The 23147-nt window shown below is 50.1% G+C and overlaps 1 protein-coding gene across 6 annotated transcripts; it reads left to right on the top strand.

Annotated features, from left to right (window-relative positions):
- Positions 1-183: 183 nt before the first annotated feature.
- DDI2 (DNA damage inducible 1 homolog 2) lies at positions 184-23147 on the top strand. Of its 6 annotated transcripts, XM_058855187.1 has the most exons (10): positions 184-389; positions 4639-4768; positions 5755-5991; positions 7864-7990; positions 9431-9558; positions 10072-10200; positions 10937-11040; positions 11451-11640; positions 15611-15673; positions 15767-15852. In XM_058855187.1, exons 1-9 carry the CDS (start codon positions 252-254, stop codon positions 15625-15627), a joined length of 1200 nt encoding a protein of 399 aa, XP_058711170.1. In that variant the 5' UTR covers positions 184-251; the 3' UTR covers positions 15628-15673; positions 15767-15852. The 6 variants fall into 6 exon arrangements, with proteins under 6 accessions (XP_058711170.1, XP_058711165.1, XP_058711169.1 ...); XM_058855182.1 differs by lacking the exon at positions 15611-15673 and having other exon boundaries at positions 15767-23147; XM_058855186.1 differs by lacking the exons at positions 15611-15673; positions 15767-15852 and adding an exon at positions 13626-15547.

Genomic DNA, 23147 nt, shown 5'->3' with positions numbered 1-23147 from the left:
GACCCGGTGGAGCCCGGTGGGACCCTGCGGGGCTCTGCGGCCGCGGGCTCCGCCGGTGACCCCCGGGCCCCTCTGGCCCCGCCCACGTGCCGGCGCGGGGAGGGGGCGGGGCCTCCGTGCGGCGCTCTCTGATTGGCCGCGCGGCCCAGATTGACGTGCCCTCGTGACCGGCGGGGCGGGCGCTTTGCGACGGCGGCGCTTGACGGCAGCGGCGGCGGTGGCGGCGGGTGCGGGCCCGGGCGGGGGCGGCCATGCTGCTCACCGTGTTCTGCCTGCGCCGCGACCGCTCCGAGATCACCTTCAACCTCCAGGTGGACGCCGACTTCGAGCTGCAGAATTTCCGCGCACTTTGCGAGCTGGAGTCCGGCATCCCGGCGGCGGAGAGCCAGGTCAGGGCCTGCCGGTGCCCCCGCCCCGAGCCCGGCCGGTGCCCCGGGGCTGGAAGCGGCCGTGCCCCCTTCGCCCGCAGAGTCGGGAGCAGCCGCGTCCCCCGCGATCCGGTCCCGGGATCCGGCCCGGGCAGCTGGAGTTGGGGGTGGTGGGTCCCTCGCAGACCTTTCGGATCTGGGGACAAACACCTCGGGTTTCCCTCAGAACCCCCCGGGAGAGCGCTCCGAGTCCGGCAGGGGCTCGGTCCGCGCCCGCCGTGCACCTGGAAGGGAGAAAATAACGTGGGGTTGTTTTCGTTTGTTTTCTGTGTTGGTTTCGGAGGAATTTGATGCTTCAGCGGGGCAGGAATTGAGCGAGGGGAGCAAAGTCGGAGCGTGGGGAAGGAGGCGGCTCGTGGGCTCCTCAAAGCGCAGGAAACGGGGCTGAAATGTTCGGGAAAGGGTTTATTTATCCCGGGCTGGGGCGGAAAGGGCACACCGAGTCCTTTCCTCCCTTTCTGCGGCAGGAATGGGGACAGAGCCGGCACAAGGATCCGGGCTCGGGGCTCAGCCGGGTGCAGGGGCGGGGGGAGGCTGTGTGGGGGCTCTGGGCCATCTGGCTGTGTTCATGTTCTGGGTTCAGTCCCGAGATTCCGCCTGTTCCTCCCCGTTTCTCCTGGGCAGGGCGGTGTCGGCTCCGTTTTTCGTCTCCGGTCGTGCCTGGCAGAGTTTGTGGAGTTCAGCGGCTTTTGCTTCCCGAGCCTTTTCCCAGTCTCAATTAACAAAGTGCGTTTCCAGCCAAGCCAGGATTAGTCAGTGCTGGAGGAGCTGCTGCAGGGGCAGCCCTGGAGCTCTGGTGTCCCTCAGCCTTTGGCTTTCTCTCTGCCTTGGGAGAATCTTGTTTTTTTGGAATGGGAGGTTGGTGATGAGAGAGAAGCAGCCTCAGAGCAGGGGTAGGAAATGCAGGTGGGGTGGATTCTCTTTTAGGAAAAAACCTCTTGATTTTGGGCAAGTGGAAAGGGAGAACCCGCCTCACACAAAGGTTCTGTGCTCCAGCAGCCCAGCCCTGCCCTGGCTGTGTCACAGCCCCCAGTGAGCTCCCAGAGCTGGGGACAGCCCCTGTGTGGGGATTCTGTGGTGCCTGTGACACATCCAAGCATGACCTGGAGCATGAACTCCTCACTGTCACCTTTGTCCCTTGTGTCGCGGTGACCTGGAGCTCCGGGGCTGGTTTAGGATAATGAGGGGTCACTTCTCTGTGTATTTTTTCCAGGAGTTCTCTATGGTTTGAGTTTTTCCAGCACAGCTGACCTGTGTGGGGTGTGGGTGCTGCCAGCCCCAGGCAAGGGGAGCTGTGCTTTTGTAGCTACCTCTGCCTTCCTTCTGCTCATCCATCTGCCTCTCGTGCATCATCCTGTGCTGTGCTTTCCAGGCAGTTATTTATTGCTCCTCTCTTCTCTTTCTGCCTGGGCTTTTGAGGACCTGCAGTGGGGAGAACAGGGTGGACAGCAGCAGGAATTTCCCCATGGAAAGGGAGCTCAGGCCTCGGCAGGGGCTGCCCAGGGAGGTTTGCAGTGTCCATCCCTGGAGGTGTCCCAGGAAGGGCTGGAGGTGGCACTCAGGACTCTGGGCTGGGGACAAGGTGGGGATTGCACCTGGTGATCTTGGAGGGCTTTTCCAAGTTATAAAGATACAAGTTATCAGTGAAGCAGCTCCTTGTGTGGAAGGATTTTTCATTGTTAAACCACAAATAGGCAGTTTTACATTTACCAAACTTGGCTGTTTTCTGCCCTTTTTCCTCAGCCAAGGTGAATGTTGTGTTGAAGGTGCTGTGCTGGCACTAGAGAGGATGAATTTCATTGTAAGGGTCATGCAGGGTGGAGTGAAGCACTCAGTATGTGGAGGAGGGCTAATCCAGCCTTGTTGTCTGGTTTGGGCAGTGAATTCCAGGTGCTGCAGTTTGGGGTGGGGCAGGGAGCTGTGAGGTGTCTGAGGAACAGCTGTGGGCACAGGTTGGTGAGATAACAGAGGCAGCTGCTGGTGGCTGTGGTGATAAGAGGAGCTGGGTGAGGCGAGGGGAAATAATCTGATTTCCCAGTCTCCTCCACACAACCAAGGCCGTGGCTTTCTGGGAGAGGGGGCAGGAGGCTCTCAGCAGAGCCACACTCTTCATTCCTTCCCTTCATTTATTTTCTCTCCGTGCCACGCTCGGGAATATTTGATGGGCCCGGGATTTGGATTGATTGATGGCTGCAGGTGGTATCCAGCACTCCTGGCTGGGGTTCCCTGCTCCACGGGAAGGTTCTGCCCTCCGGCATCGCACACACGAATCCGTCAGTGCCTGCATCCCCGGCTGAGTCACCTCCAGAGGAACCCGCGTCTGGTGCCTGCCAGCCGGCAGAACTGCCACAAACCAGACAATCAAAAGGCAGCAAAATCCAATCAGTTTGTTTTCAGAGTGGAGCAGAATGGGTCAGGAGTGGATTAATCTGTGCTGCTAATGGACATGGCGCGAGTGCCAGGCGCTTAATTCATTGTCTGGGATGTAAGGCCGAACGCTCATAAATCCCATCCCAGCAAGATGACAGAGGTAAAGCCTCACTTAAACTGATTAACTTGTCTCTTCCAGAGTGTCTGTGCAGGGAATGTGCCATTTCAGATTTGGGTGTGCTGCTGGGATTTATGACCCGCTGGCTGTCGCTGCGGCGGCGCCGACTCAGGCCAGCAACATGAGAGGCTGTGCCGGGCTCTGCCAGCACCAGCTGCCCCCGGTGCTGCCGGTGGCCTGGGGTAGAGGCACCTCCAAACAGCTGCACGTGGGCCCTGAGGGGGACCTGCGTGTGAGGCAGTGCTGAGGCTGCACAGTGTCGTGCTGGGGAGGAAGCTCATGCCTGGTTCCATTGTGTGTTTGCTTTTCTGATTCTCTCATTGGTGCCCTATAGAAGTTCTGGTCATTTCTGTTCCTCCTGCCTTGTCTTGCCTTGCCTTGCTGCTGTGCTACTGCCAGGTGCTACAGGCAGAGTCTGTGTAAGATGCTGAAGTGGCTGGAATGAAGCAATGGAAGTCTGTGGTGTCAGCCAGACCTTAAGACAGGTAGCGATTGGTTTTTTGGGATCTTGTTGGATCTGCTCCCTGTGATAGCATCAGGCAGAGCCACAGCCCATCCACACCAGGAATGCGAAAGCTTCTCCCGCATGGCTCGGCCAGTCCCAACCTGTGGGAAACATGTTGTTGCTGAACTGGCCTTTTCCAGCCCCAAAGAGACGGGGTTTGGCTAAACAATGTGATATTTGTGAAATTGGATCGTGTGCCTGAGGGGTTTAGGCCAAGTTCTCCATACTCTGGGCTGCTGCCAGGGCAGGAGGCGGCTGAGCCGATCTGCCTGATCTCGCTGTGCTCCACTGACAGCACAGAAACCTTTGTGTTGCCAGATACCATTGCTGGGGACTTCTGTTCCAGCTTATGTTACATTTTGGGCTTTCCTACAACTCAGGGCCTCTGTAGGTATTACAGGTCTGATGTTCATGGAAATGTTCTGTGGGGATTATTCACCTTTATCTCAGTGGGTTTATGTTTGGTCTGTGGACCCCCTGTTAAACCAGGTTATCAAAACAGAAATGGATATGACTTTGTGTTTTGTAGTCACAAGAAGTTAATTCCCTGCATGGCCTGGTGGCAGTCTCAGGAGCAGAGCCTTTGGGTGCTCGGAGTCCGGAGAGTTGCATCACTGGAGTGAACTGGAAAGCACTGAGCTAATGACTGAGGTCCCTGTAAAACTGGTTATTCTGGGGAGCAGTGTTGTGGGAAGAGGCAGAATGAAGGATGTAGGGCTGGATTATGCCTGGATTGGTGCTGCTGGCACGTCTGCAATTGGTCCAGAGTCAGGGGGTGCTGGGGCAGGGAACGCTGCAGAAAACGTCCATGGCTTGTGTAATCGTAGAGTTTGGAGTTTGGGAATGTGGACAGACAGTCCCTGTCAGGACTTGCTTCCCTGTAATGATCTTGGCCTCTGATCAGGAGAGACTGGCCCTTCTCTGTGGTGCCAGCTGTTAAACCACAGCTGGATTTCAGCAAGACCAACCCCGTGCTGTCCAGCCATGAGTGTTTGAGGCTGGGCCTGTGAGGACATCACACCTTCCCTTCTGAGACTTGAGACAGATCCAGAGGATTTACTGGAATGTTTGGGGCTTTTTCTCCTGTAACAAAATAACATCTAGCTCTTTTTAATTTTTCTCTGCTTGCTGTGGTGCTGGTGGCTGTCCTGGCACAGATCGTGTATGCGGAGCGGCCGCTGACCGACAACAACAGGTCCTTGGCCTCCTATGGCTTGAAGGACGGGGACGTGGTGATCCTGCGCCAGAAGGAGACGGTGGAGCCACGGCCTTCCCTGCGCTTCCCAGGTGAGAAAGGCTCCGTGCCAGCACTGCCTGAGCCTGCAGAGATTCATCAACGCTTACCCAACACACCAGCTCCTGTCAGCGTCCTTTAGCACCTTCTGCACAAAGTGCTGAGGGAGGGAGGATGGCTGGAGTGAGTCGGGGGCTTGTAAATGACCCAGAGGGCTTCTGATTCAGTGTTTTATTCTGAGGAAGCCAATACCATTTTACTGTTCCTTTGGGGAATGTGGAGGCACTGAGTGAGGAGGTGACTGGTTCAGAGCAGGCTTGGTAAAGGTGGGTGAGTTTTCCTACAGGTGCCTATTCCCTTCCTGCTGGATGTGATGGCAGAGGCGTGTGAGTGGCTCAGACCCAGGAACAGCCTCTGTGGATGTATGTCCTGAACCTGTCCTGTGGCACGTTCCCTGGGAAGCCACATCTTGCCAAACTTAGTGGCTTAATCGTGTGTGCATGCCAAGGGCTCTTCCAGGAATGCCTGAGTAGAGCCCTGCGCCTCTGTCCTACCTTCCACAGCCACTCCTAGCAAATCCCAGTCATAAAATATCCCTAGAAGAGGTGCCACAGGCTGGGAAGGGCGTGGGAGCATTGCTGAGGTCCTCATCCTGCCTCAGCTGGAGGATGGGTACCTGCAATGCAGGTCTGCAGGAATGTTGCTCCTTTTTTTTAACCCAAGAGACTCCAAAGTTCCTCAGAGCCAGTGGGTTTAGCCCTGCAGAGTCTCTTCATGAGGGATTCCCATTTGTGAAGCTGGGAATAACCAGTCAGCAAGTGCATTTCAGGGGATTAAAAATGGGGCAGACAGACGAGACCAGTTATATAAACACAGCAGCGTTGCTAACCCAGTAACCCTGGACGTGGCTGCGCTTCCGACACGAACCGCTGCTCAGGGGATCTGCTCTCACGCAGCATCGAGGGCAGCTCGGCCTTTCCGTGGTTTTTCCAGCAGAACTGCAACCACAAAGCACCAACAGCTCTGCTCTTGCTTTCAGGTCTGCCCAGGATAGATTTCAGCAGCATCGCCGTTCCCGGGACGTCCACGCAGCAGCAGCAGCAGCAGCCGCCGGTGCAGCGCGCGCGCCCTTCGCCCCCGGACGCGCCCCCGTTGGCTCAGGGCCTGGAGAACCCAGCGCTGCTGCGGGAGATGCTGCTGGCCAACCCCCACGAGCTGTCCCTGCTCAAGGAGCGCAACCCTCCCCTGGCCGAGGCCTTGCTGAGCGGGGACCTCGGTGAGCTGGGCCCGCGGCTGGGTGGGGTCGGCTCCCGGCTGTTCCAGGAGCTGGGATGAGCTGCAGGTTCCTTGATGGTGCAGATAAAAGCTGCCAGTTGGGAGCACTCGAGGCAGAGTTCTGCCATTTCTGGGTGTATTTCTCCTGCTTGGCATCTTTAATATCCTCTTTAATCTCCTCCTCAGAAATATCAGATGCACAGATCATTTGGATGTTTGTGAGCACAAGTGACTCAGCTCCTGATTTTTACTCTGAGACACTCCTTACTGCACATTTTCCAGTAAAGGTGCTGTGTTTGCTGCATCCCAGATCCTGCTGGGACTCAGCAGAGAGCAGCACACTCCAAACCCAGCTCTGTGCATAGTGATCACGTGCTGTGGAAGTGAACTGCAGAAAGAGAGAGGGAGTGGAACAAGGAAATGGTGTCTTTTGGCAACTTTCTCAATAGGAATAGTCATAAATGTGTAAGTTTCTGTTAATCTTGGAAGTGTCTGTATGTTTTGGACACAGTTGAAACCTCATCCTTCACTTCCTCTGCAGCTGATGTTGGTCCCTTGTTCTTCCTGTGGTGAAAGATTTGGACTCTGGTGCCCTTTAGGTATGAAAAGAGAGAGGAGTTTAGGGAGCAGCAGATGAGCTCCTGAGCCTCTGCAGGCTGTGTAGTTGGGAAATAAATCCTGTTGAGTGAGGACAACTAAATTAAGAGAAGGAGCTTCTAGCAGGAGATTTTATCCACTCTCAGGGTTACACCTGAGTGATTTCTGTTAGAGGAAACCAGAGAGGAATTTCCATGGATGTTGTCAGCCTGTTTGTTTTTAACTCTGCCTTTAGTTCATCTCCAGAGCTGAAGGTACATTCTTGGCACTCTCAGGCTTTTCCACACATCTTGCATGTTCTCCCCATCACCTCAAGCAGGGGTGCTGCTCTTGGCACAGGAAGCCAGAGGTTAAGCCCAAGGCACCCAGAACTGGCTCCTCTGCTGCTCTGCCTGGCCTGTGCACATCAAGCTTTGACCCAGATGTGCATTTTCAGTCCCAATGCCGCATTGGGCTGTCAGGAGGAAGTGGTTTGGGCTGGTTCTGCCCTTGATGTGCTGCACTGCTGCTGCTGGGAGTGTTTGGGCACAGATCCAGCTCAGCTCCAGCTTGGATTCCCAAATATCTGCATAGATCCGTGCCTTGTGCTGTGCTGGATGAGGGCACCTGCTGTACAGAAGCCTGATTTCAAAAATCCAAGAGTCAAATATACCCAGTGCTTCCCTGAGCACATAACAGCCTTTGAATCAGAGCTGATTCCTGAGAATGGCATCTCTGGAAGCAAACCCAAACCTTCCCTGTGTGCAGACCTGTGCAGACTGCCAGGTCCTTTTGGGGATGTACGTGCTCCCATTTAAGTAGTAAAAAATGGCCAGAGGCCATCCAGAAAGGAGGAATCTAAAATCTGTGGTCTTAAAATGGGCTTTTAGACCTGGCTAACACCTCCTGCTTCCAGTGGTAGGCATTCAGCTTTAGGGATTATAATCCCTGGTTTTGCCACGTTCCTTGGGTTTGAAGGAAGTTTTGTCATTAACCTTTGTGTGGTTTTTTAAAATGTTTTTCGCTATAAAAATGTATGTGCCAGGAAATTGAGTTTGATTGTGCAGTGTTTGGGTAGGGACATGAGGAGAGCGAGCTCTTTTCATCTCGGCAGGTTCCCAATTTTGCTGCTGATCCTCTGAGGTCCATCCGTGCTGTCCACAGAGGAAGCTTTTTTCTGTGTGCTGCTGAGTCTATTCCTCAGCTGGCATCAAAAGAAGCGTTTGCTGTGCCAGAATTTGATTTGCAAGAGTAATTTCCAGTAAAAAGCATTTCTTTATCTCCTTGTTCCCTGCAGAGAAATTCACTAGGGTGTTGCTGGAGCAACAGCAGGACCGAGCCCGGCGCGAGCAGGAGAGGATCCGGCTCTATTCCGCTGACCCCTTTGATCTCGAGGCACAGGCCAAGATAGAAGAAGACATAAGGTAACAAAGCAAGGGCTTGGAGCAGCCTGGGATAGTGGAAGATGTCCCTGCCCGTGGCAGAGGGTGGCACTGGATGAGCTTTAAAGTTTCTTCCAACCCAGACCATTCTGGGATTGTGTGATACGAGGTGACAGTACTGTTGTCTGTGTGATGTCAGCTGCCTGAGCTGGTCCACTCTGGAGCACTTGTGGAAAGCACATCTCCTCTTGAGAGGTGTGAGTCCAGTGCCTGGGGCGTGTTTGGAATCCAAGAGCCAGGCTGGTGCTGTCTCCCAGCTGAGCTCTGCACCACAACACAGCGATGTTTCTCCCAGCTGCCCTTGAGATTTGGTTTTGCATCCTGCTAATTGTTCTGTGTCTGGCTAATTCACTGATGAGAGGTTCTGTAGAAATGCATCCTTGCTCATCAGGTCCCTCCCTCTTGCTGCCTTCCAGATGTAATTGTGTTGGGCTGAGGCTTGATTTCTTCAGCTGAGCGCTAAATCCTGGGCTCGGTTCATGGCTGGTGGTTTTCCCCTGGTAACAGAGTGTCTGTCTGGTACAGACCCATTGTTGGTCAGAACCAGAATTCACTGGTGATAGGAGTGGTCTTACATTGCAACTGGCAAGGTGTTGGTGCCAGATAAACACTCAGCAATGCAGAAAACAGACATTTGTAAATAGTCAAATGTTGCTCAGAGGCACAGGAACGCTTCCCTTCTTCCTTAGATGAGGGACAGATAAAGACAGCAGCTGTTTGGGCTGAGCCGTCCCCAGATTTCACACCCCACTCAGTGACAAATGAAATGGCATCAGAATTGAAGCCTTTTCCCATTTTTGGGGGAGCTAAAGCTGTTTTGGATGCAGTCACTATGGGTGCCCATCACTTCCAAGATTATTCTGGGGCTGTGAGGGATTTCTTGCAGAGCATTTTTTCTGTCAAATTTGCACCAAGGGCTGGTGCTCGTGTTCTTTCTGCCATTTTGCTCACCTCCCTTCTTTCCTATGCCTGGAAAAGATACCAGGGAAACCAAAGGATTTTAATGTTCAGCTGCTGTGTGGGATTCCAGTGATGTAGCTATTGCCAGCATCTTTGTGTACTCTCAGCATGACTAATGAATCCACAGGTTTTTGCTCTGAGCTCTCCAGGTTAACGTGGATGGGAGGTTCCTGTTGGCAACACAAGGCTGTCAGGAGCTGAGGTGTGAGTTAGGCAGGGGTTGGAGGGGGCAGTGGCTGCTGGGGAGTGACTCAGTGTCTCTGGACTGAGATCATTCCTAGCATTCAGTTCTCAGGTCTGTGTTTCACTAAGGAAGCAGCCTTTACTGTGGTTTAAATGTGTGTTTGTAAGGTGAGCCGCAGCAGGTGGGATTTCCAGGTCTGTCTGTGAGTCAGAGCGATGTTACAAAGTCTGGTTGACATAAATATTTTGATTTTTCTCTCTCTTCTCCACAAAACTCAGGCAACAAAACATTGAAGAGAACATGACGATAGCGATGGAAGAGGCACCCGAGAGCTTTGGCCAAGTGGTGATGCTCTACATCAACTGCAAAGTCAATGGACACCCTGTGAAAGCCTTTGTGGACTCAGGTGCTTTCTCCACACTCTGTCACTGAGGGCAACAGTAAACATTCCAGTAGTTTTCCCAAAGAATCCTGTAATAAAGCACTGCATGACAAGATTTTGGAGCACTTTACTGAGCCCTGAGCACAGCCTGGGTGAGCAAAGCAGATTGTTGAAAGAAGCAGTGTGGGAACACCCTGGCTTAGAGCTCCTGGGAGTCTCTGGGACCTCCATGCCTGGAGGGTCACTGCCACATGTGTGTGTCCTATCCCATTTTGCAGATGGGGATTTCTCCTTTAATGTGGTGGTTCCCATCCATACCCTGCAAGGGGAAGTTCTTGGGGTTGTTCCATCCCTGCAGTACTGGTCAGTGCTGACCTGTGTGTGGGCAGCCAGCTCAGCACTGTGGGGTTCACAGGAAGCCTTTATGCCCTGGGGCAGGTGGGTTTTTTTCCAGCCACTGAGTGCAGGATCTTAAGCTCTTCCAGGAGAAAATAAAAGTTTATGCTGAGGATTTAACATGAGGTGTGTTGCTGGTAGGTGCCCAGATGACCATCATGAGCCAAGCCTGTGCTGAAAGGTGCAACATCATGAGGCTGGTGGATCGGCGGTGGGCTGGCATTGCTAAGGGTGTTGGGACACAGAAAATCATTGGCAGAGTGCACTTAGGTAAGTGCTGGCATTTTTGGGGCAGCTTTATCAGGGGTTTGACTGCATTACCTGCAGTCTTGGCACTGAGGATCAGTGCTTTAATTGTTAGGAGATCCTGCAAAGTAAAATCAAAGTGCATCTGCAGTGTGTTTGTCTTGGGCTTTCTTGGGAATTCTGTTTTCTGTCTCATTTAATGCTGTATTTTAATGGCATTACTGTAACACTTTGAGGTGAGGGAATCCCAGCTCCTCACATGTACAGGACACATCTGGGGGCAAAACCCAAGGTGAATGTGAAACACCCACCCTGTTTTGGCTGGGACTCCTGAGCAGGGTGAGCTACTCAGGAAAGGTTCCAGCCCAGGACAGTGTTTGCTCTTCTCTTGGAAGGAGAAGCTCTCTCTGTGCACCTTTTCTGGATGGAGGACATTGTCCTTATTACTGAAAAATCAATTCTGTTTGCTGTTGCTGCTGCTTAGACTCGTGCTCTAATAATCTGTTTGCAAGCCCTTAAGCTTGGAGGGTCAGGGAAGCAGGACTCAAGGTTCTTAGGCACATCAGCTTTTAAAATAATTAATCTGGGACCATGGCAGGCCTGGCAGTCCTGGGGCTTGCACAGGGCCAGACATTCTGTGCCCAAGACAGTGCATCAGAGTGTTGGTTTCAGATTCGCCCAGACCTTTCCCTGGAGGTGGAAGAGCAGCAAGCTCCATTTTGTTGTGCTGAAGTGGGAATTTCTCTCTCTTGTGTTTCAGCTCAGGTGCAGATTGAAGGGGATTTCCTGGCGTGCTCCTTCTCAATCCTTGAAGAGCAGCCCATGGACATGCTCCTAGGACTGGATATGCTTAAGAGGCATCAGGTATCAAAATCTCTTTTGAAACAGTTGCCTGGCTCTTGCAGGTTTAGTGAGAAGTGCAACATAAATGCCTCTCCTGTGAATTTGTAGGATTTTCCTGGGGGGAGTTGAGGGTGGATTATTTTCCAGCCTGGAAGCACGTACACTGCATCCATCATGGACAGCTCTAGGGTGTCTGGCTGCTGCCTGGAGCTCTTTGCTCTGATCACAGATGTGCAGAGCTTTCCAGCTGAATGATTTATTACAAATTGAGTCAGACAGGGCCCTTTGGTTGGAGCTGATACTTCTGGCCCACCCTCAGCTGCAGGGAGCCGCTCCCGTTGGAGGCAGATTGCCTGACCTCGTGTCTCCCTTTCCCTCTGGGAGCCGCCTGGCTCTCCGCAGGCCCCTGATGTGGCGATGCTCTTTTGCAGTGCTCCATTGATCTCAAGAAGAACGTTCTGGTGATCGGCACCACGGGCTCCCAGACCTCGTTCCTGCCCGAGGGCGAGCTGCCCGAGTGCGCGCGGCTGGCGTACGGCGCGGGGCGCGACGACGTGCGGCCCGAGGACATCGCTGACCAGGAGCTTGCCGAGGCAATACAGAAATCCGTAGAGGAAGCAGGTACTGCCAGGAGCTCGGTTGAAATAGGAATCTGTGCTTTTTATTTTTTTGCTGCATGCCAGGATGTCTGTGAACATTTCTCCTTCCAGTTCCTGGGAGCAGCATCATCCAGGAAGGGATGGAGAGAAGGGGCTTTATTCTTGCTTGTGGCCTCTGAGTGCACTTCTGTCTTCCTTTCTGGGCTGCAAAACCTGCACAAAGGCACTTGGGGTTGTTTGCTGGTTATGTTGTGCTCTCCCTGCAGCTTCCCACCTGCGGTTTCCTGGCTTTCAGGGTGTGGAGGTTAATGGTTGTCTGTGGCTGGGATTGTGCTGTAGTGCCCAGCAGGGATGTGGCTCAGCTGTGGTGCTGCTGCAGCTTTGGGGAGGCTCCCAAAACCTTGCTCTTATTGGCTGCACCACGTAAAAATAGAGCAGCTGGAGCAGTGACAGAAGTTCATGACAATTTTTAGAATTCACACTATTTCAGCATTTTTCCCTGGAATGGTGCTCGTGCCTTTGGAGGGGGAATTGCTTCCTTGCAGTTGCTCTAAGGTTCAAAAGCTGAATTCATGTCCTCAGCCTTAAATGTGACCTGCATTGAGAACTTACACCCTCCTGCAGTTTTGTTCCCAGTATCCCTGGAATCCAAACACTGCACAGATGTGATGGCTACGTGGAGCTTTGCTAGCTGCAAAATTTAGTGAAGTGATTTTATTTTCAGGCAAAATAGCTGAAAGCTGAGCTATGAGACAAAAACAGTCTGAAACTCAAATTTTCTGTTCAACTCCTCCCTTAATTCAGCTTTTAGCTGAAGGGGAAATTCATTATTTTTTCCCTGCTGTTCCAGAGAGGCTGTGAATACCTCAGGGTGTATTCCTTAAGCCTTTTCCAAAACTTCTAAAGATAACATTTTATATCCTAGAGTTCTCTAGAGACCTTTGAGTTTTACTGCTCATTTTTTCTCTGAAAGAACTCAGTAAATTCTGCTTCCCACACACATGTAGAACTCTTTGCTGGGTCAGGTTTAAGCTGATCATGTTTCCTTGCTAATTTTTAAGACTCTAGTGTGCCCATATATATATATATATATATATCTAGTTGAAATACACTGAAATTTTTTTTTAATACTTCCCAGTTACTGTTTGACAGCCCAAAGAGTAAACAGTTTGTTACAAATAATGAAGTTGATAACATTAAGGGGAACACAGGACTGCACTTACTGCTCCCTTTGGCCGATTTTCTTGAATGTAAGTTTTCCAGAAAAGTAAAAAACCTCAGAAGGAAGGTCTGGTTTTAATAAACCAGTAAGAAACAGTTTAAATGTGTGACTTTTCTAGCCAGATTTGAATGTCTATTAACTGAAGTTGCAGCCAGTAGAGAGAAACACAAACATGGGTTTGACCTTGTGATTGTGTTTTGATATCGCTCAGGCTCAGGAGCTTGGGCTCTTGTCTGTTCCCACAGCCTGGCAGGTGTAAATATTAGTTCTGTTCCTGTTAAAACCTGGAGCCTGATGGAGCCTGGGTTAGCTTTTGGAATAGATTTCCACTTGGAATGAGGCTTTGCATATATTACAGTTGGTTGAAAGAGAACTAAATAACAAGCAAACCTCAGCCCAAACTATGAGTCTTTATAATAAAAGCATTTTAGACAAGGTTTTTAAACAGAAAAGTGCCTGAAATGTCTTAAATCCAAGCTGCTTATGTACCACATATGGTTCTAAGGACCATGAGGCTTTGTTCAGGCTGGTCAGCACTCGGACACTTCCCGTTGATGCTGAGCCCTAGAGGAATGTAAAAGATTTATGGGAATAGGAAATCCATTTTGTGTGTTCACTTAATGCTCATAGAACACCGAGGCACAGAACTAAAGTGGCTCTTGTTCAGATTGACTCTGACAGTCCTGACAGTTCTAGACACAGTACCAGCCTCTGGCCCATAGGCTTTTGTTGGCTGTATCCTAAAATGTCAGCACATTCCCTCTTTCTCTCTTCCAAAACTCGAGTTGCTACTAGGTGGTACCAAGAAAACCAGGAAAGGAAAAAGCAGAAAGCGGAAGAAGAACAGAAAGAGAATGTGATGCAGCTCCGAAGAAGCTCAGCTCCCTGCAACATGTGTGTTCTTTTATAGCAGCAGGAATTTTTGCTGGCTTCCAGGAGATGGTACAACACAAATGGCTGCCTGCACCTGGAAGCTATTAAAGTGCTTGTTTTGAGTGCACCTGGATTATTCCTGAACTTTATTTAATCCCTTGAAGCCCACTTTAGGGAACATTATGATTGCTGTCAGCTGCCTTGCTGGTGATTAGCACCTATGGAAGGCAGCTGAGGTGGTGGTGGAGTCCTGGTGGGGTTCACTGTGATCCAGGACTTGCACATCCTTTTTTACCTCTGAGGACTTGATGCTCTTTTGTGCCAATTTCCCACCACTGGGGAACTCGGTGATCATGGAGGATTGACAAACCTGGCAGCAGAACTGGAGCTGTTTTGCTGAGGAGGAGGTGAAGCCAGGCAGTTCATCCCACACACACCTTTTCATCCAGGCAGCCTCAGTCCAAATCACTGCCACCACAAACAACTCAGGCTGTTCCTGGTACAGAGAGGAATGTATTCCTGATGGAGCATGTTGCAGGGAAGAGTTTGTTCCTGGTTTTAGCTGGATCAATATCCCTGGTGGGGCTGGGACTCGACACCTGTGGCTACCTGAGGAGAAGGATGACACTGAGGAGTGCTTGGCAGAAAACCTGCTCCTGCTGCTACCTGAATGCAAATCCCTGATGTGTCTGACCAGACCCTTATTAACGATCCAGCAGCTCAGAAGACAGTTCTGCTTCCTCCCTCAAGGGTTGGTTTGGGAGCACAGAGAATAAACGTGATCATTCCACATAGAAACAGAAAGAATCCCTCTGGTTTTCATCCATATCCTCTGTCACAAAGCTCTTTGCCACCCTTAGGAAAAATGAGTGGCACCTTAGAGCAGTGGGTGGTGTCATGGCAGGTACTGCACTGGTTTTAGTTCACAGAGAATTAAAGGAACAAGGCTGAGGACAGAAAAGCAGATTGCTGTTGTGTTGTGGAATTTAAAGGGAATCATGGCTGGAGGTGTAGGCATGGCAAGCTGTGCCCCAGTACTCCTGTTAAAAGAGACTCCAGGAAAACCAGTTGTGTGTGTTTAAGACCTCTGAGTTTGGGAAAGGGCAGCAAATCACAGAGCACAGAGCTTGGGTGTGTGATCATGGGCAGACAGGGCTGCGGTGTCGGGACACATGCTCCTGCAAAGGTCGTGTGAGTGATTTAACAAGTGCAAGAGCACTGATACATCAGCAAGATCAGACTATCAGCAAGATACGGTCACTTAATCTCCCCTGATAACCACAGCCAGTGTTTGGTGCTTCTGATAGAGATCTGCAATTCATCTGCTCTCTGTGAGGACAAGGAAGCAGCAAGCTGGGCTTGACTTCTGGCTGCTCCTCATTTGCTTTGCTCTTCCCAGCCTTGGGCAGCAGTTCTGGGGGATTTCCTTCCCCCTACAATCTGTACACTTCCCTTTTGCAGACAGCTGGTACTTGGACACCTTCTCTTGGGTCTGATGGCACTGCTGGGAACACAACCCAAGAACTGGGTTGCCATCTCAGTTCCCATATCCCTGAAATGTGTCTCCTGAGTATCACCTGCCAAAGGGAGAACAGATGTGTACAGCCCTAGACACATGTGTTATACTGTGTAGAGTTTACCAAGTGTCTGGTATCACCCACAGACTGCTCTGTGGCATACACAGTACATAACAGCCTTTAAATTGTGCTCTGGCAGAGTTATTCTTGCCTTGATGTGCCAAACTTGCCAGGCAGAATCTTCCTGGGAGGCAGGAGCTCCTGCAGCCTCCGTGCCATTGTGCTGGACAGGAGGGGAGCTGTGCAGGACTGTAACCATGCATGGTGTGTGCTCTGAATGCTAACACAAGTTTGGTGTGTTTGTTTCCTAATCCAAACAGAACGTCGGAAGCCTTGATGCATGTAGTGTGTGTTTACTGCAGCTGGAGTGGGCCACAGACCAGGTATTTAGAGCCACCCGTTCCAGTTTGTGCTGCCACGGTGTGAACGGTGCTTCTGCTGTGTCCTGACTGCTCCTTTCCTTCTGTTTTCCATAGAGAATAGTGACAAAGAAACTACCTCACTGGAAATGCCCTCATTACCAGCTTCTGATGGGTTTCAAAATCCAGTCCAGTCTTCAGGACTAAATTCCAAGATCTGTAATCCCACAAATCAATTACTTGATCGTTCTGTCTCTGCCCCTGCTTCAATTTGCTCATCTGAATCCAGCCTCACAGAGCCCATTGATCCTAGAGCCATCAAGACTTCTGACTCTTCACCTGAACACCAGATAACCCCAGAAAAAGAGCATCCTCTGGTATTACAGCATCATTCCAATAGCTCTTCCTCAGCAAATAATGACCCCTCTTCGCACACCGGAGATGGAACCTGCTCCAATCCAGCTTGCCTTTCACAGAAGACACTCAAAGAAACATTTAGTGCTGACATTTTAAAGGAATGTAATACTAAAGGACAAGATCATGGTCAGGAACTTCCTCTGGAAGTGGCAAAAGTCAATTTGGCTGACAATGCTGCCAAGCACAGGCAGGATAAAGATGTCTGTCTGTCTTCAGAGCAGGAGCAAAAATATGAGCTTCCTACAGACCATCAGATGTGCAAAGAGCCAGAAAAGGAACATCTTGAGGAGCAAACTGAGACAACTGACCCAGAACCTCCTAGCTGTGTTGGTGGGGTTGAGAAACCTGCTGTGGCAGAAGCCAAACAGCCAGAAAATCTTCCCATGGAAATGAGAGCTGGACTGGAGAGAACAGGTCTTTCCTGTGTGAAAGGGAGTATCCAACTGTCAGCTTCCTGTAGCCATGTGCAGGTGGAAGCCTCCATGGAAATAGATGCAGTGGAGCAGGCTGCAGCTGAAGCACAGAGCTCAGCAAGGCAGCAGGGGCAGCAGACTGAGAAGAGACATGTAACCAACCTCAACTCAGAGGCCTTCTCCATGGAGGTGGAGTTGCTGAAGTCTCCGTCCTTGAGTGATCCGCTCTCCACCAGTGATGTCCTGCAGTCTAAAAGCACTGGTGAAATCCCTGCAGAGTATCATGAGTTGGCTAATTTGGCAGCAGACAGCTCTTCCCCTTCCAGCACCCAACAGCTGGACACAGATCCAGGAAGACCTTCAGAAGAACCATGTTTTCCTCTAGCATCAGCCTTGAAAGAGCTTCACAAACTCTTGGTCATCAGTCGGAAAGGAGAATGCAAGATCCTTGCCTCTGAAGTCTCCCAGCTGGAAATGGTTCCCAGAGAGCCAGCAGTGCAGCAGAAAGGCTCGGATGCAGCCAGCCAGGAACAGAGCTGTTCCTCTGCTGAGGCGAGGTCTGACCCTGGAGGAGCAGAGGGGAGCCAGCCTTGTGATCCTGTCAAAGAGCACATCAGCACCCTGCCCATCAGTCCTGCGCAGCCTGTGCTCAGGGGAGGTGCTTTAGAGGGGCAGAAGGGTCCAGGTAAGAGCGATGTGGTCATGCTGAAGTCTGCAGCCACCCCTGGCCAGCAGCAGAGCCCAGAGCAGAGGGAGGTTTTGGCAGGAGGTTCTCATTCTCAGAGTCCACCTAGTCCAACTCTGGAGCAAAGCACACCCGTTTCCTCCACACCTGCTTCAGATGAAGGAGCACCACAGGATACTCAGAGCCTGTTCACAGGAGCACCTGGGAGAAGAAGCAGTGCTGCTCCTGAAGGTCCGTGGCCGGTGGGTGGGAGTGAGGAAGCACCGCTGAGCCCCCCAGCTGCCTACACCAGACTGACCACAGGGGCTTCTCCACCCCCTGCTTTCCCTGAGGTTGATGTTGACCGGATCCTTAGTGCTGGTTTTACCCCACAGGAAGCTCTCCAGGCCTTGGAACAAGCGGGTGGAAATGCAGATCTTGCTCTTCTCATTTTGCTAGCCAAGAGCATTGTTGTTCCCACATAACTGTGGAAGAGGGAGCTGACTGGGGGATCTTTTCTTCTACAGGAATATCTCAATTGCACACCACAATGGACGAGCAGAATGTTGAGCCAGATTTTTTTAATTATTTGCAGCCAAAGTAACACATTGCTTCTGTTTCACTCCTTAGATTTGGGCTTTGAAAGCAAAGAAAATGTCCTTGCATTGTGTGGACAGGATAGTTTTTAATCATGTATACTGGATTAAAACTACTGGTTTTATTTAAATGTACAATTTTAGAATAACCTCCAATGATACGAATAAGAAGCAGCAGCCACTGCCCTCACTGCCCTGTCTGGCACAAAGCAGGTTGTGATGGGAATTGGCCACAGGTGCACAGGAGGGCAGGTGCACACTGAGTCCAGTGTGGAATCTGCATTTGTTGCAGCTCCTTGGAACCCAACATCCAGCTGTTGAAATTATTCTTGCAGCTGCTAAAGGTGTGTGGATGCTCGTGGATGCATAAGGCTTTGCCAGAGGAGCGAAGGGGTTTTTTGGGAGTGTGGGTTTTCATGTGTGCACGGGGAAGGCTGATGCTTATTTTTGCCAAACCCTTTTATGCTTTGATTTAGAGCTGGACTCAGTGATTCTTATGTGTCCCTTCCAGCTTAGAATATTCTGTGATGCTCTTGGGCCAGTGTGTTCCAGTTTACAACATGGGGATAGAAGAAGGGAAGGGATAGAATTTGGTGCTACCAAAACTTACAAGATACATTTTAACTTATTTGGAGGTGTGCTGGTATTAACTGTAGGCATGGGGGGAGGGAGAAGGAGTATTGACATTTTTTTCTAGCCTTGCCCTCATCATGTTTTTCCTCATGCAAAAAGAACAAGCTCAACCAGTTTAAGGCTAAACCTTAATGATGAATTTCCTTAACAAACCAACCGTGTGTTATGGCTCTAAATCTCCCTGTGCCCAGGGAGGAATGAACTTCATCTCAGTGGCTCCAAGCAGGGCTGTGATGGGAAGAAGGAAGAATCTGCTTTGCTGTGGTTTGTCTGGATGTCCAGGGTTGATTGGCCTCTTGGCTGTGGATTGCTATGGTTGGGGTGCTGATCTTGGACCTCCTCAAGAGTGAGGGCTCCATTTGTTCAAATGCACTGATGTGGCTTCTGCATTACAACCATCATGGCCTTCTGGGATGTCTCAGGTGAGTCACCTGAGTGCTGAGGCCTCACTGAGGCTGTGCTGTAGGAAGCCCTTTCCAGATGCTTTTTTGAGGGGGAAGAACTCCTTTGTGATGTTCTGCAAAGTCACAAAGCTCTGTCAGGGCTGGGGACAGGAAAGGAAAGCGTGGCTGAAACCAAATTTTAAGTAAGAGCTTTGATTTAATCCCACTTGCAAATCTCAGAAGTGGCTTTGTGTTAGGTGTTTGTCTTGAATTTAACACGTTGAGCTAAACCTGGAGCAATGGCTCAGCAGCACCAGACATTTTTGTTCATGGCTTCCATGTGGTGTTGTCGTTGTCTCAGGCCTGTGTCCTGGTGTTTGTGTTCCCTGTTGCTTTAGCAGGACTCCTATGTGTGGGCTAGGCTGTTTTTATGCAGGTGGCATTTAAAAACAACACAGATTTGGTTTCATCTGTCACCTCACAGGAGTTTGTGCTGTCATTGAGTGCTGGTGTCAGATTTGCCTCAGACACTTGGGCAGCCTGGAGATCCTTTGGAGTAATAAAGGGCTTTTAGGCATTCTACTGTCAAATGGAGCTTCTCTGTGAGCTGGGATGGTACCATCCAGACCTGGAGCTCCCAGACAGGTCTGGTTTATACCCCTCTGCTTGTGGTGCCAGCAGCAGGCACTGCTCCATGTGGGAAGCAGTGCTTGGCTGTCTGGAGCAGGATCTAGTGACTCACTTGAGGCCCTGCTCAAAATGAGTTACTGAGGCCAGACAACAGCTTTCTCATCTTCACTGGGCAGGTGAAGGTTTGGTTCAATATTCTCCTTGCAATGAGCACCTCAAATCAGAGGAAGATGCTCTGTGAAGGGCAGCACTTGAGCTGGTGCCAGGAGTACAGTATCAGCAGGTCTCTCTAGAAAAGATAGATCCTATTTCCTTAGGAAATAGGATCTATCAGCCCCATTCCTGTCTGCATCTGGTTCACCATCAGAAGCAGCAGCAGTGAGGCTCCAGATCCAGAGTGACTTCAGATGGCTGAACCTGCTCCTGATTCACACTGCAGAGCTTGGTGAGGTGGCCCTGGGAGCAAAGCAACCCAGGAGCCAGGGGCAGGTTGGCTCTCTTGGGTGCAGGAGAGCTGTACCTGCACCCTTCGCCTGCAGGTGGATCTACTGCCAGCTGCTTGGAGCAGTAGATGTTGGCTACTCAGTGTTGGCTACTCAGTGTTGGCTACTCAGTGTTGGCTACTCAGTGTTAGCCCCTTGTATCTCTGTTTTAGAAGCTGTTGCTCAGCTGGCTCAAGTGGTGCTGCTCTGCACCAAGCTGGTGACAGGATCTGCTCTCACAGCCACACTGACTTAGGCTGTGCATACAGAATTTATGCTATAAAAGCTTTAGAGCATCAACCAATCTGCTTCAATTCTCACTTTTATTCCTTGTCAAATAAAAGTTTTGAATCCCACCCTTCTGCCAAAGCTGTATGGGAGCATTTATCTATAGTGCTAGAATACCGTGAGTAACTCCAAACTGCTAGGAACAAACCCTGACCCCCAACTGATAAATACTTCTAAAACTCTTTTATCAAGTAGGTCCAAGCCTGGTGATTTAAATCTCTTCATCTTCAAGCCTTGCTTTGAGTGAATGGCTATGTCCTGCTAAATTAGTGAATAATTTGTTTTAGGAGCAAGATTTAGTATAAAATCGAGGCAGTGGTGAGTACTTAAGGTTAAAATAATATGTAATAGAGTGTGTGTATAGCGAACGCTGTCTAAAAGTTGTCTTTGTTTCAACGTGTGTCCTCTCTGCTGCATGCACACACACACACACACACACACACACATCCTCTGTTCAGCCTCTGGCAGTCCCTGTGCTGGCCCCTGTGCTGACCTGGCCCAGAGTGGGAGTGTTTATAGGAAAGGAGGGATGGCAGAGTGCTATGGCTGATTGGCTACAGCAGGGGATAAAGGTACCACCAACAGCTGTTTGGGTTTCCAAGGAGCCAGGTATTCCAGCCTAAAATCAGGCACTTCATTCTTTTCTCTTCCCCCTCCTCATTAACCACTGCTGCAGTGTCCTAATGTCAGCTCACTTAACAAAGGGATTTCACCATGCAAGTCCAGCTCTAGAGAGTAAAGCAGTGCTCATAAACTGCTTTGTAAAGCTGCCAGCACCTATGGGGACCCATGTGGGTCTGTAGAGCTTTTATAGGTGTGCCCTGGAGCCACTTCTGGTTTCTGAGATTCACTTTTTTCTTTAAAAATACTGAAGAAATTCACCTGGCCTCTTTGTGACTGCGTGTTTGTGTACACGAGGCCATAGGTGAACGTAGAGGTGATGTTTAGTGGAATCCCAACATCTGGAAGTTTCTGGGCATGGGTGATTCTGACAAGAGGAGGGAATATTCCTGGTGACCGTTCCTGGCACATTTACCTGTTGCAGGACAGAGCTGAGCTGTTACCGTGACAATCTCTGCCTCCTTGCTGTGTATGTTTAACTTTGGATGTAGACACTCGGTCTCCAGGACTGTTAACCTTGTATGTCCTCCATGTTCTCCTCTTCCATCTCTCCCTCTTGCCGTCTCCTCTTCTCAAAAGTAGCAATATTTAAGTGTACTTGCTGAACGCTCAACTTCAGATCAGTTTTCTGTAAAACTATGCCATTGATGAACAACAGGAGGAGCCAGTCCTAGAGGTTTCTTCACCAGACTTGGACTTCCTGCCAAACAGCTGCCCAGAACTCTAACAGAAATTCAAAGAGGAGAAATCCAGAGGTGTTTCTGCCTGCCTCTCTTGGATGCCAGCTTGGGAAACGAGGTCAGTTTCACGTACATCATTCCCCTCTGAAGCACTTAAGAGATTTCTTCCTGCACTGTGTAGACGAGGCTTAGTCCATGATCCAAAGCACAGCGGTTTGGGTCACACTTTGACTGATGCTTCAGAGTTTTACAGACTCACTTAGGGAACTTGAGGGAATCAATACTCAGGAATCCTAAAGCTGGTTGCATTTTGTGTCATTGACTCTTGTGGGTTGAACACACTGCGGCCTCGCAGGCGGCTGAAGAGAGGAGTGGGTGTGTCATCAATGGGATGTGGTTCTGCCCAAAGTAATACACACTTGATTCTTTTTTTGATTTTTTTTAATATTGGGGGACTGTTTATCAACAAATTATGTGTAAAAAAATTTGATATTTAAAAAAAATGAATAAACACTTTATCATAATGTTGCTTGGTAGGTCTATCTGTATTTCTGAGGTTGGCAGCACTGCACTCAAATCCTTCACTACCATTTTTCCCAAAGCCAATGGATTTTTTGGATTAATGGACATTAAAAACAATTGGCATTTAAAGCCCTGGAAAGCTCGTGAGAGTTTTAGTTAGAAATTACTTTTTTGAAGTCCCATTCTCTTAGTGTCACATAGTAGAACAGGTTTTAGTAGGGAGGCATAGAGTATATTCCTCCTCTGAAACTCGGGGCATAGTCACTGACCCTAAGGTCCTTTCATAGAGGAGCAGTTCCTTTTTCAGACCCAGAAAAATTTCCTCTTTTCCATGAGACAGCACTGAGGTTTTGGCCATTTTAAATGCCTGCTAACCAGAGCTGTGGGTGCTGGTGCCAGGTGAGAGAGACACAAACACAACACAATGGGTTATGACTCAGTGACTGTGACAAACTGGGCAGTGGTTTTTCTCCTCACATGTCCAGAGCTCTGCACGTGATGCTGGTGTCACTGTTAGAGCTAAGTGAGGTCATTATCATGCAAAACTGCATTTTGAACTCAGCTCTCAGGGTGGGAAAAGGGAAGGTTTGATGTGTGGGCTGCTACAGCTTCATCATACATTGGCCAAAGGTTTGCTGCAATTTCTTCTGCTGGGAGATTTAAGGATTGAACACTCTGCTTCAAAACTATTTTGAGCACTTGAGCCTTTTCTGTTCTGCTTGATGAAGATGGTTTTATTTTGGTAATATATAAAAATTTTGATTAATGACACAGTTGTATTCATGTTCAGGATTGTCCCAGTCAGAATTGGCCTGATGTCCTGAAGCTTAACAAGGGTGGGCTGTGGCTGCCCCATCCCTGGAAATGCCCAAGGCCAGGCTGGACGGGGCTTGGAGCAGCCTGGGATAGTGGAAGGATGAGCCTTAAGGTCCCTCCAAGCCAAAACATTCTGGGATTCCATGAAGTGGGGCATTAGCACCCTGAAATCTGCAGCCTTTATATGGCCAAGAGAGGGTCAGGCCTTGTGCAATAAATGTACACTCCAAGTTGGTGTTTTCCTTGGTTATCTATTGTGGGTCTTTAGGAGTAGAGCTCTCTCCTAAAAACTTCCTGCAGAGGTCTGGAGTTTCAAAATAACAGCTGAAGGTTTTTTGAGCAGTCATGTGGAT

This window comes from Poecile atricapillus, chromosome 22 (genome assembly GCF_030490865.1).
Source record: "Poecile atricapillus isolate bPoeAtr1 chromosome 22, bPoeAtr1.hap1, whole genome shotgun sequence".
Lineage (NCBI taxonomy): Eukaryota > Metazoa > Chordata > Aves > Passeriformes > Paridae > Poecile > Poecile atricapillus.
The sequence above is the reverse complement of the archived record's forward strand: the minus strand, read 5'-3'. Positions and strand labels throughout refer to the sequence as shown.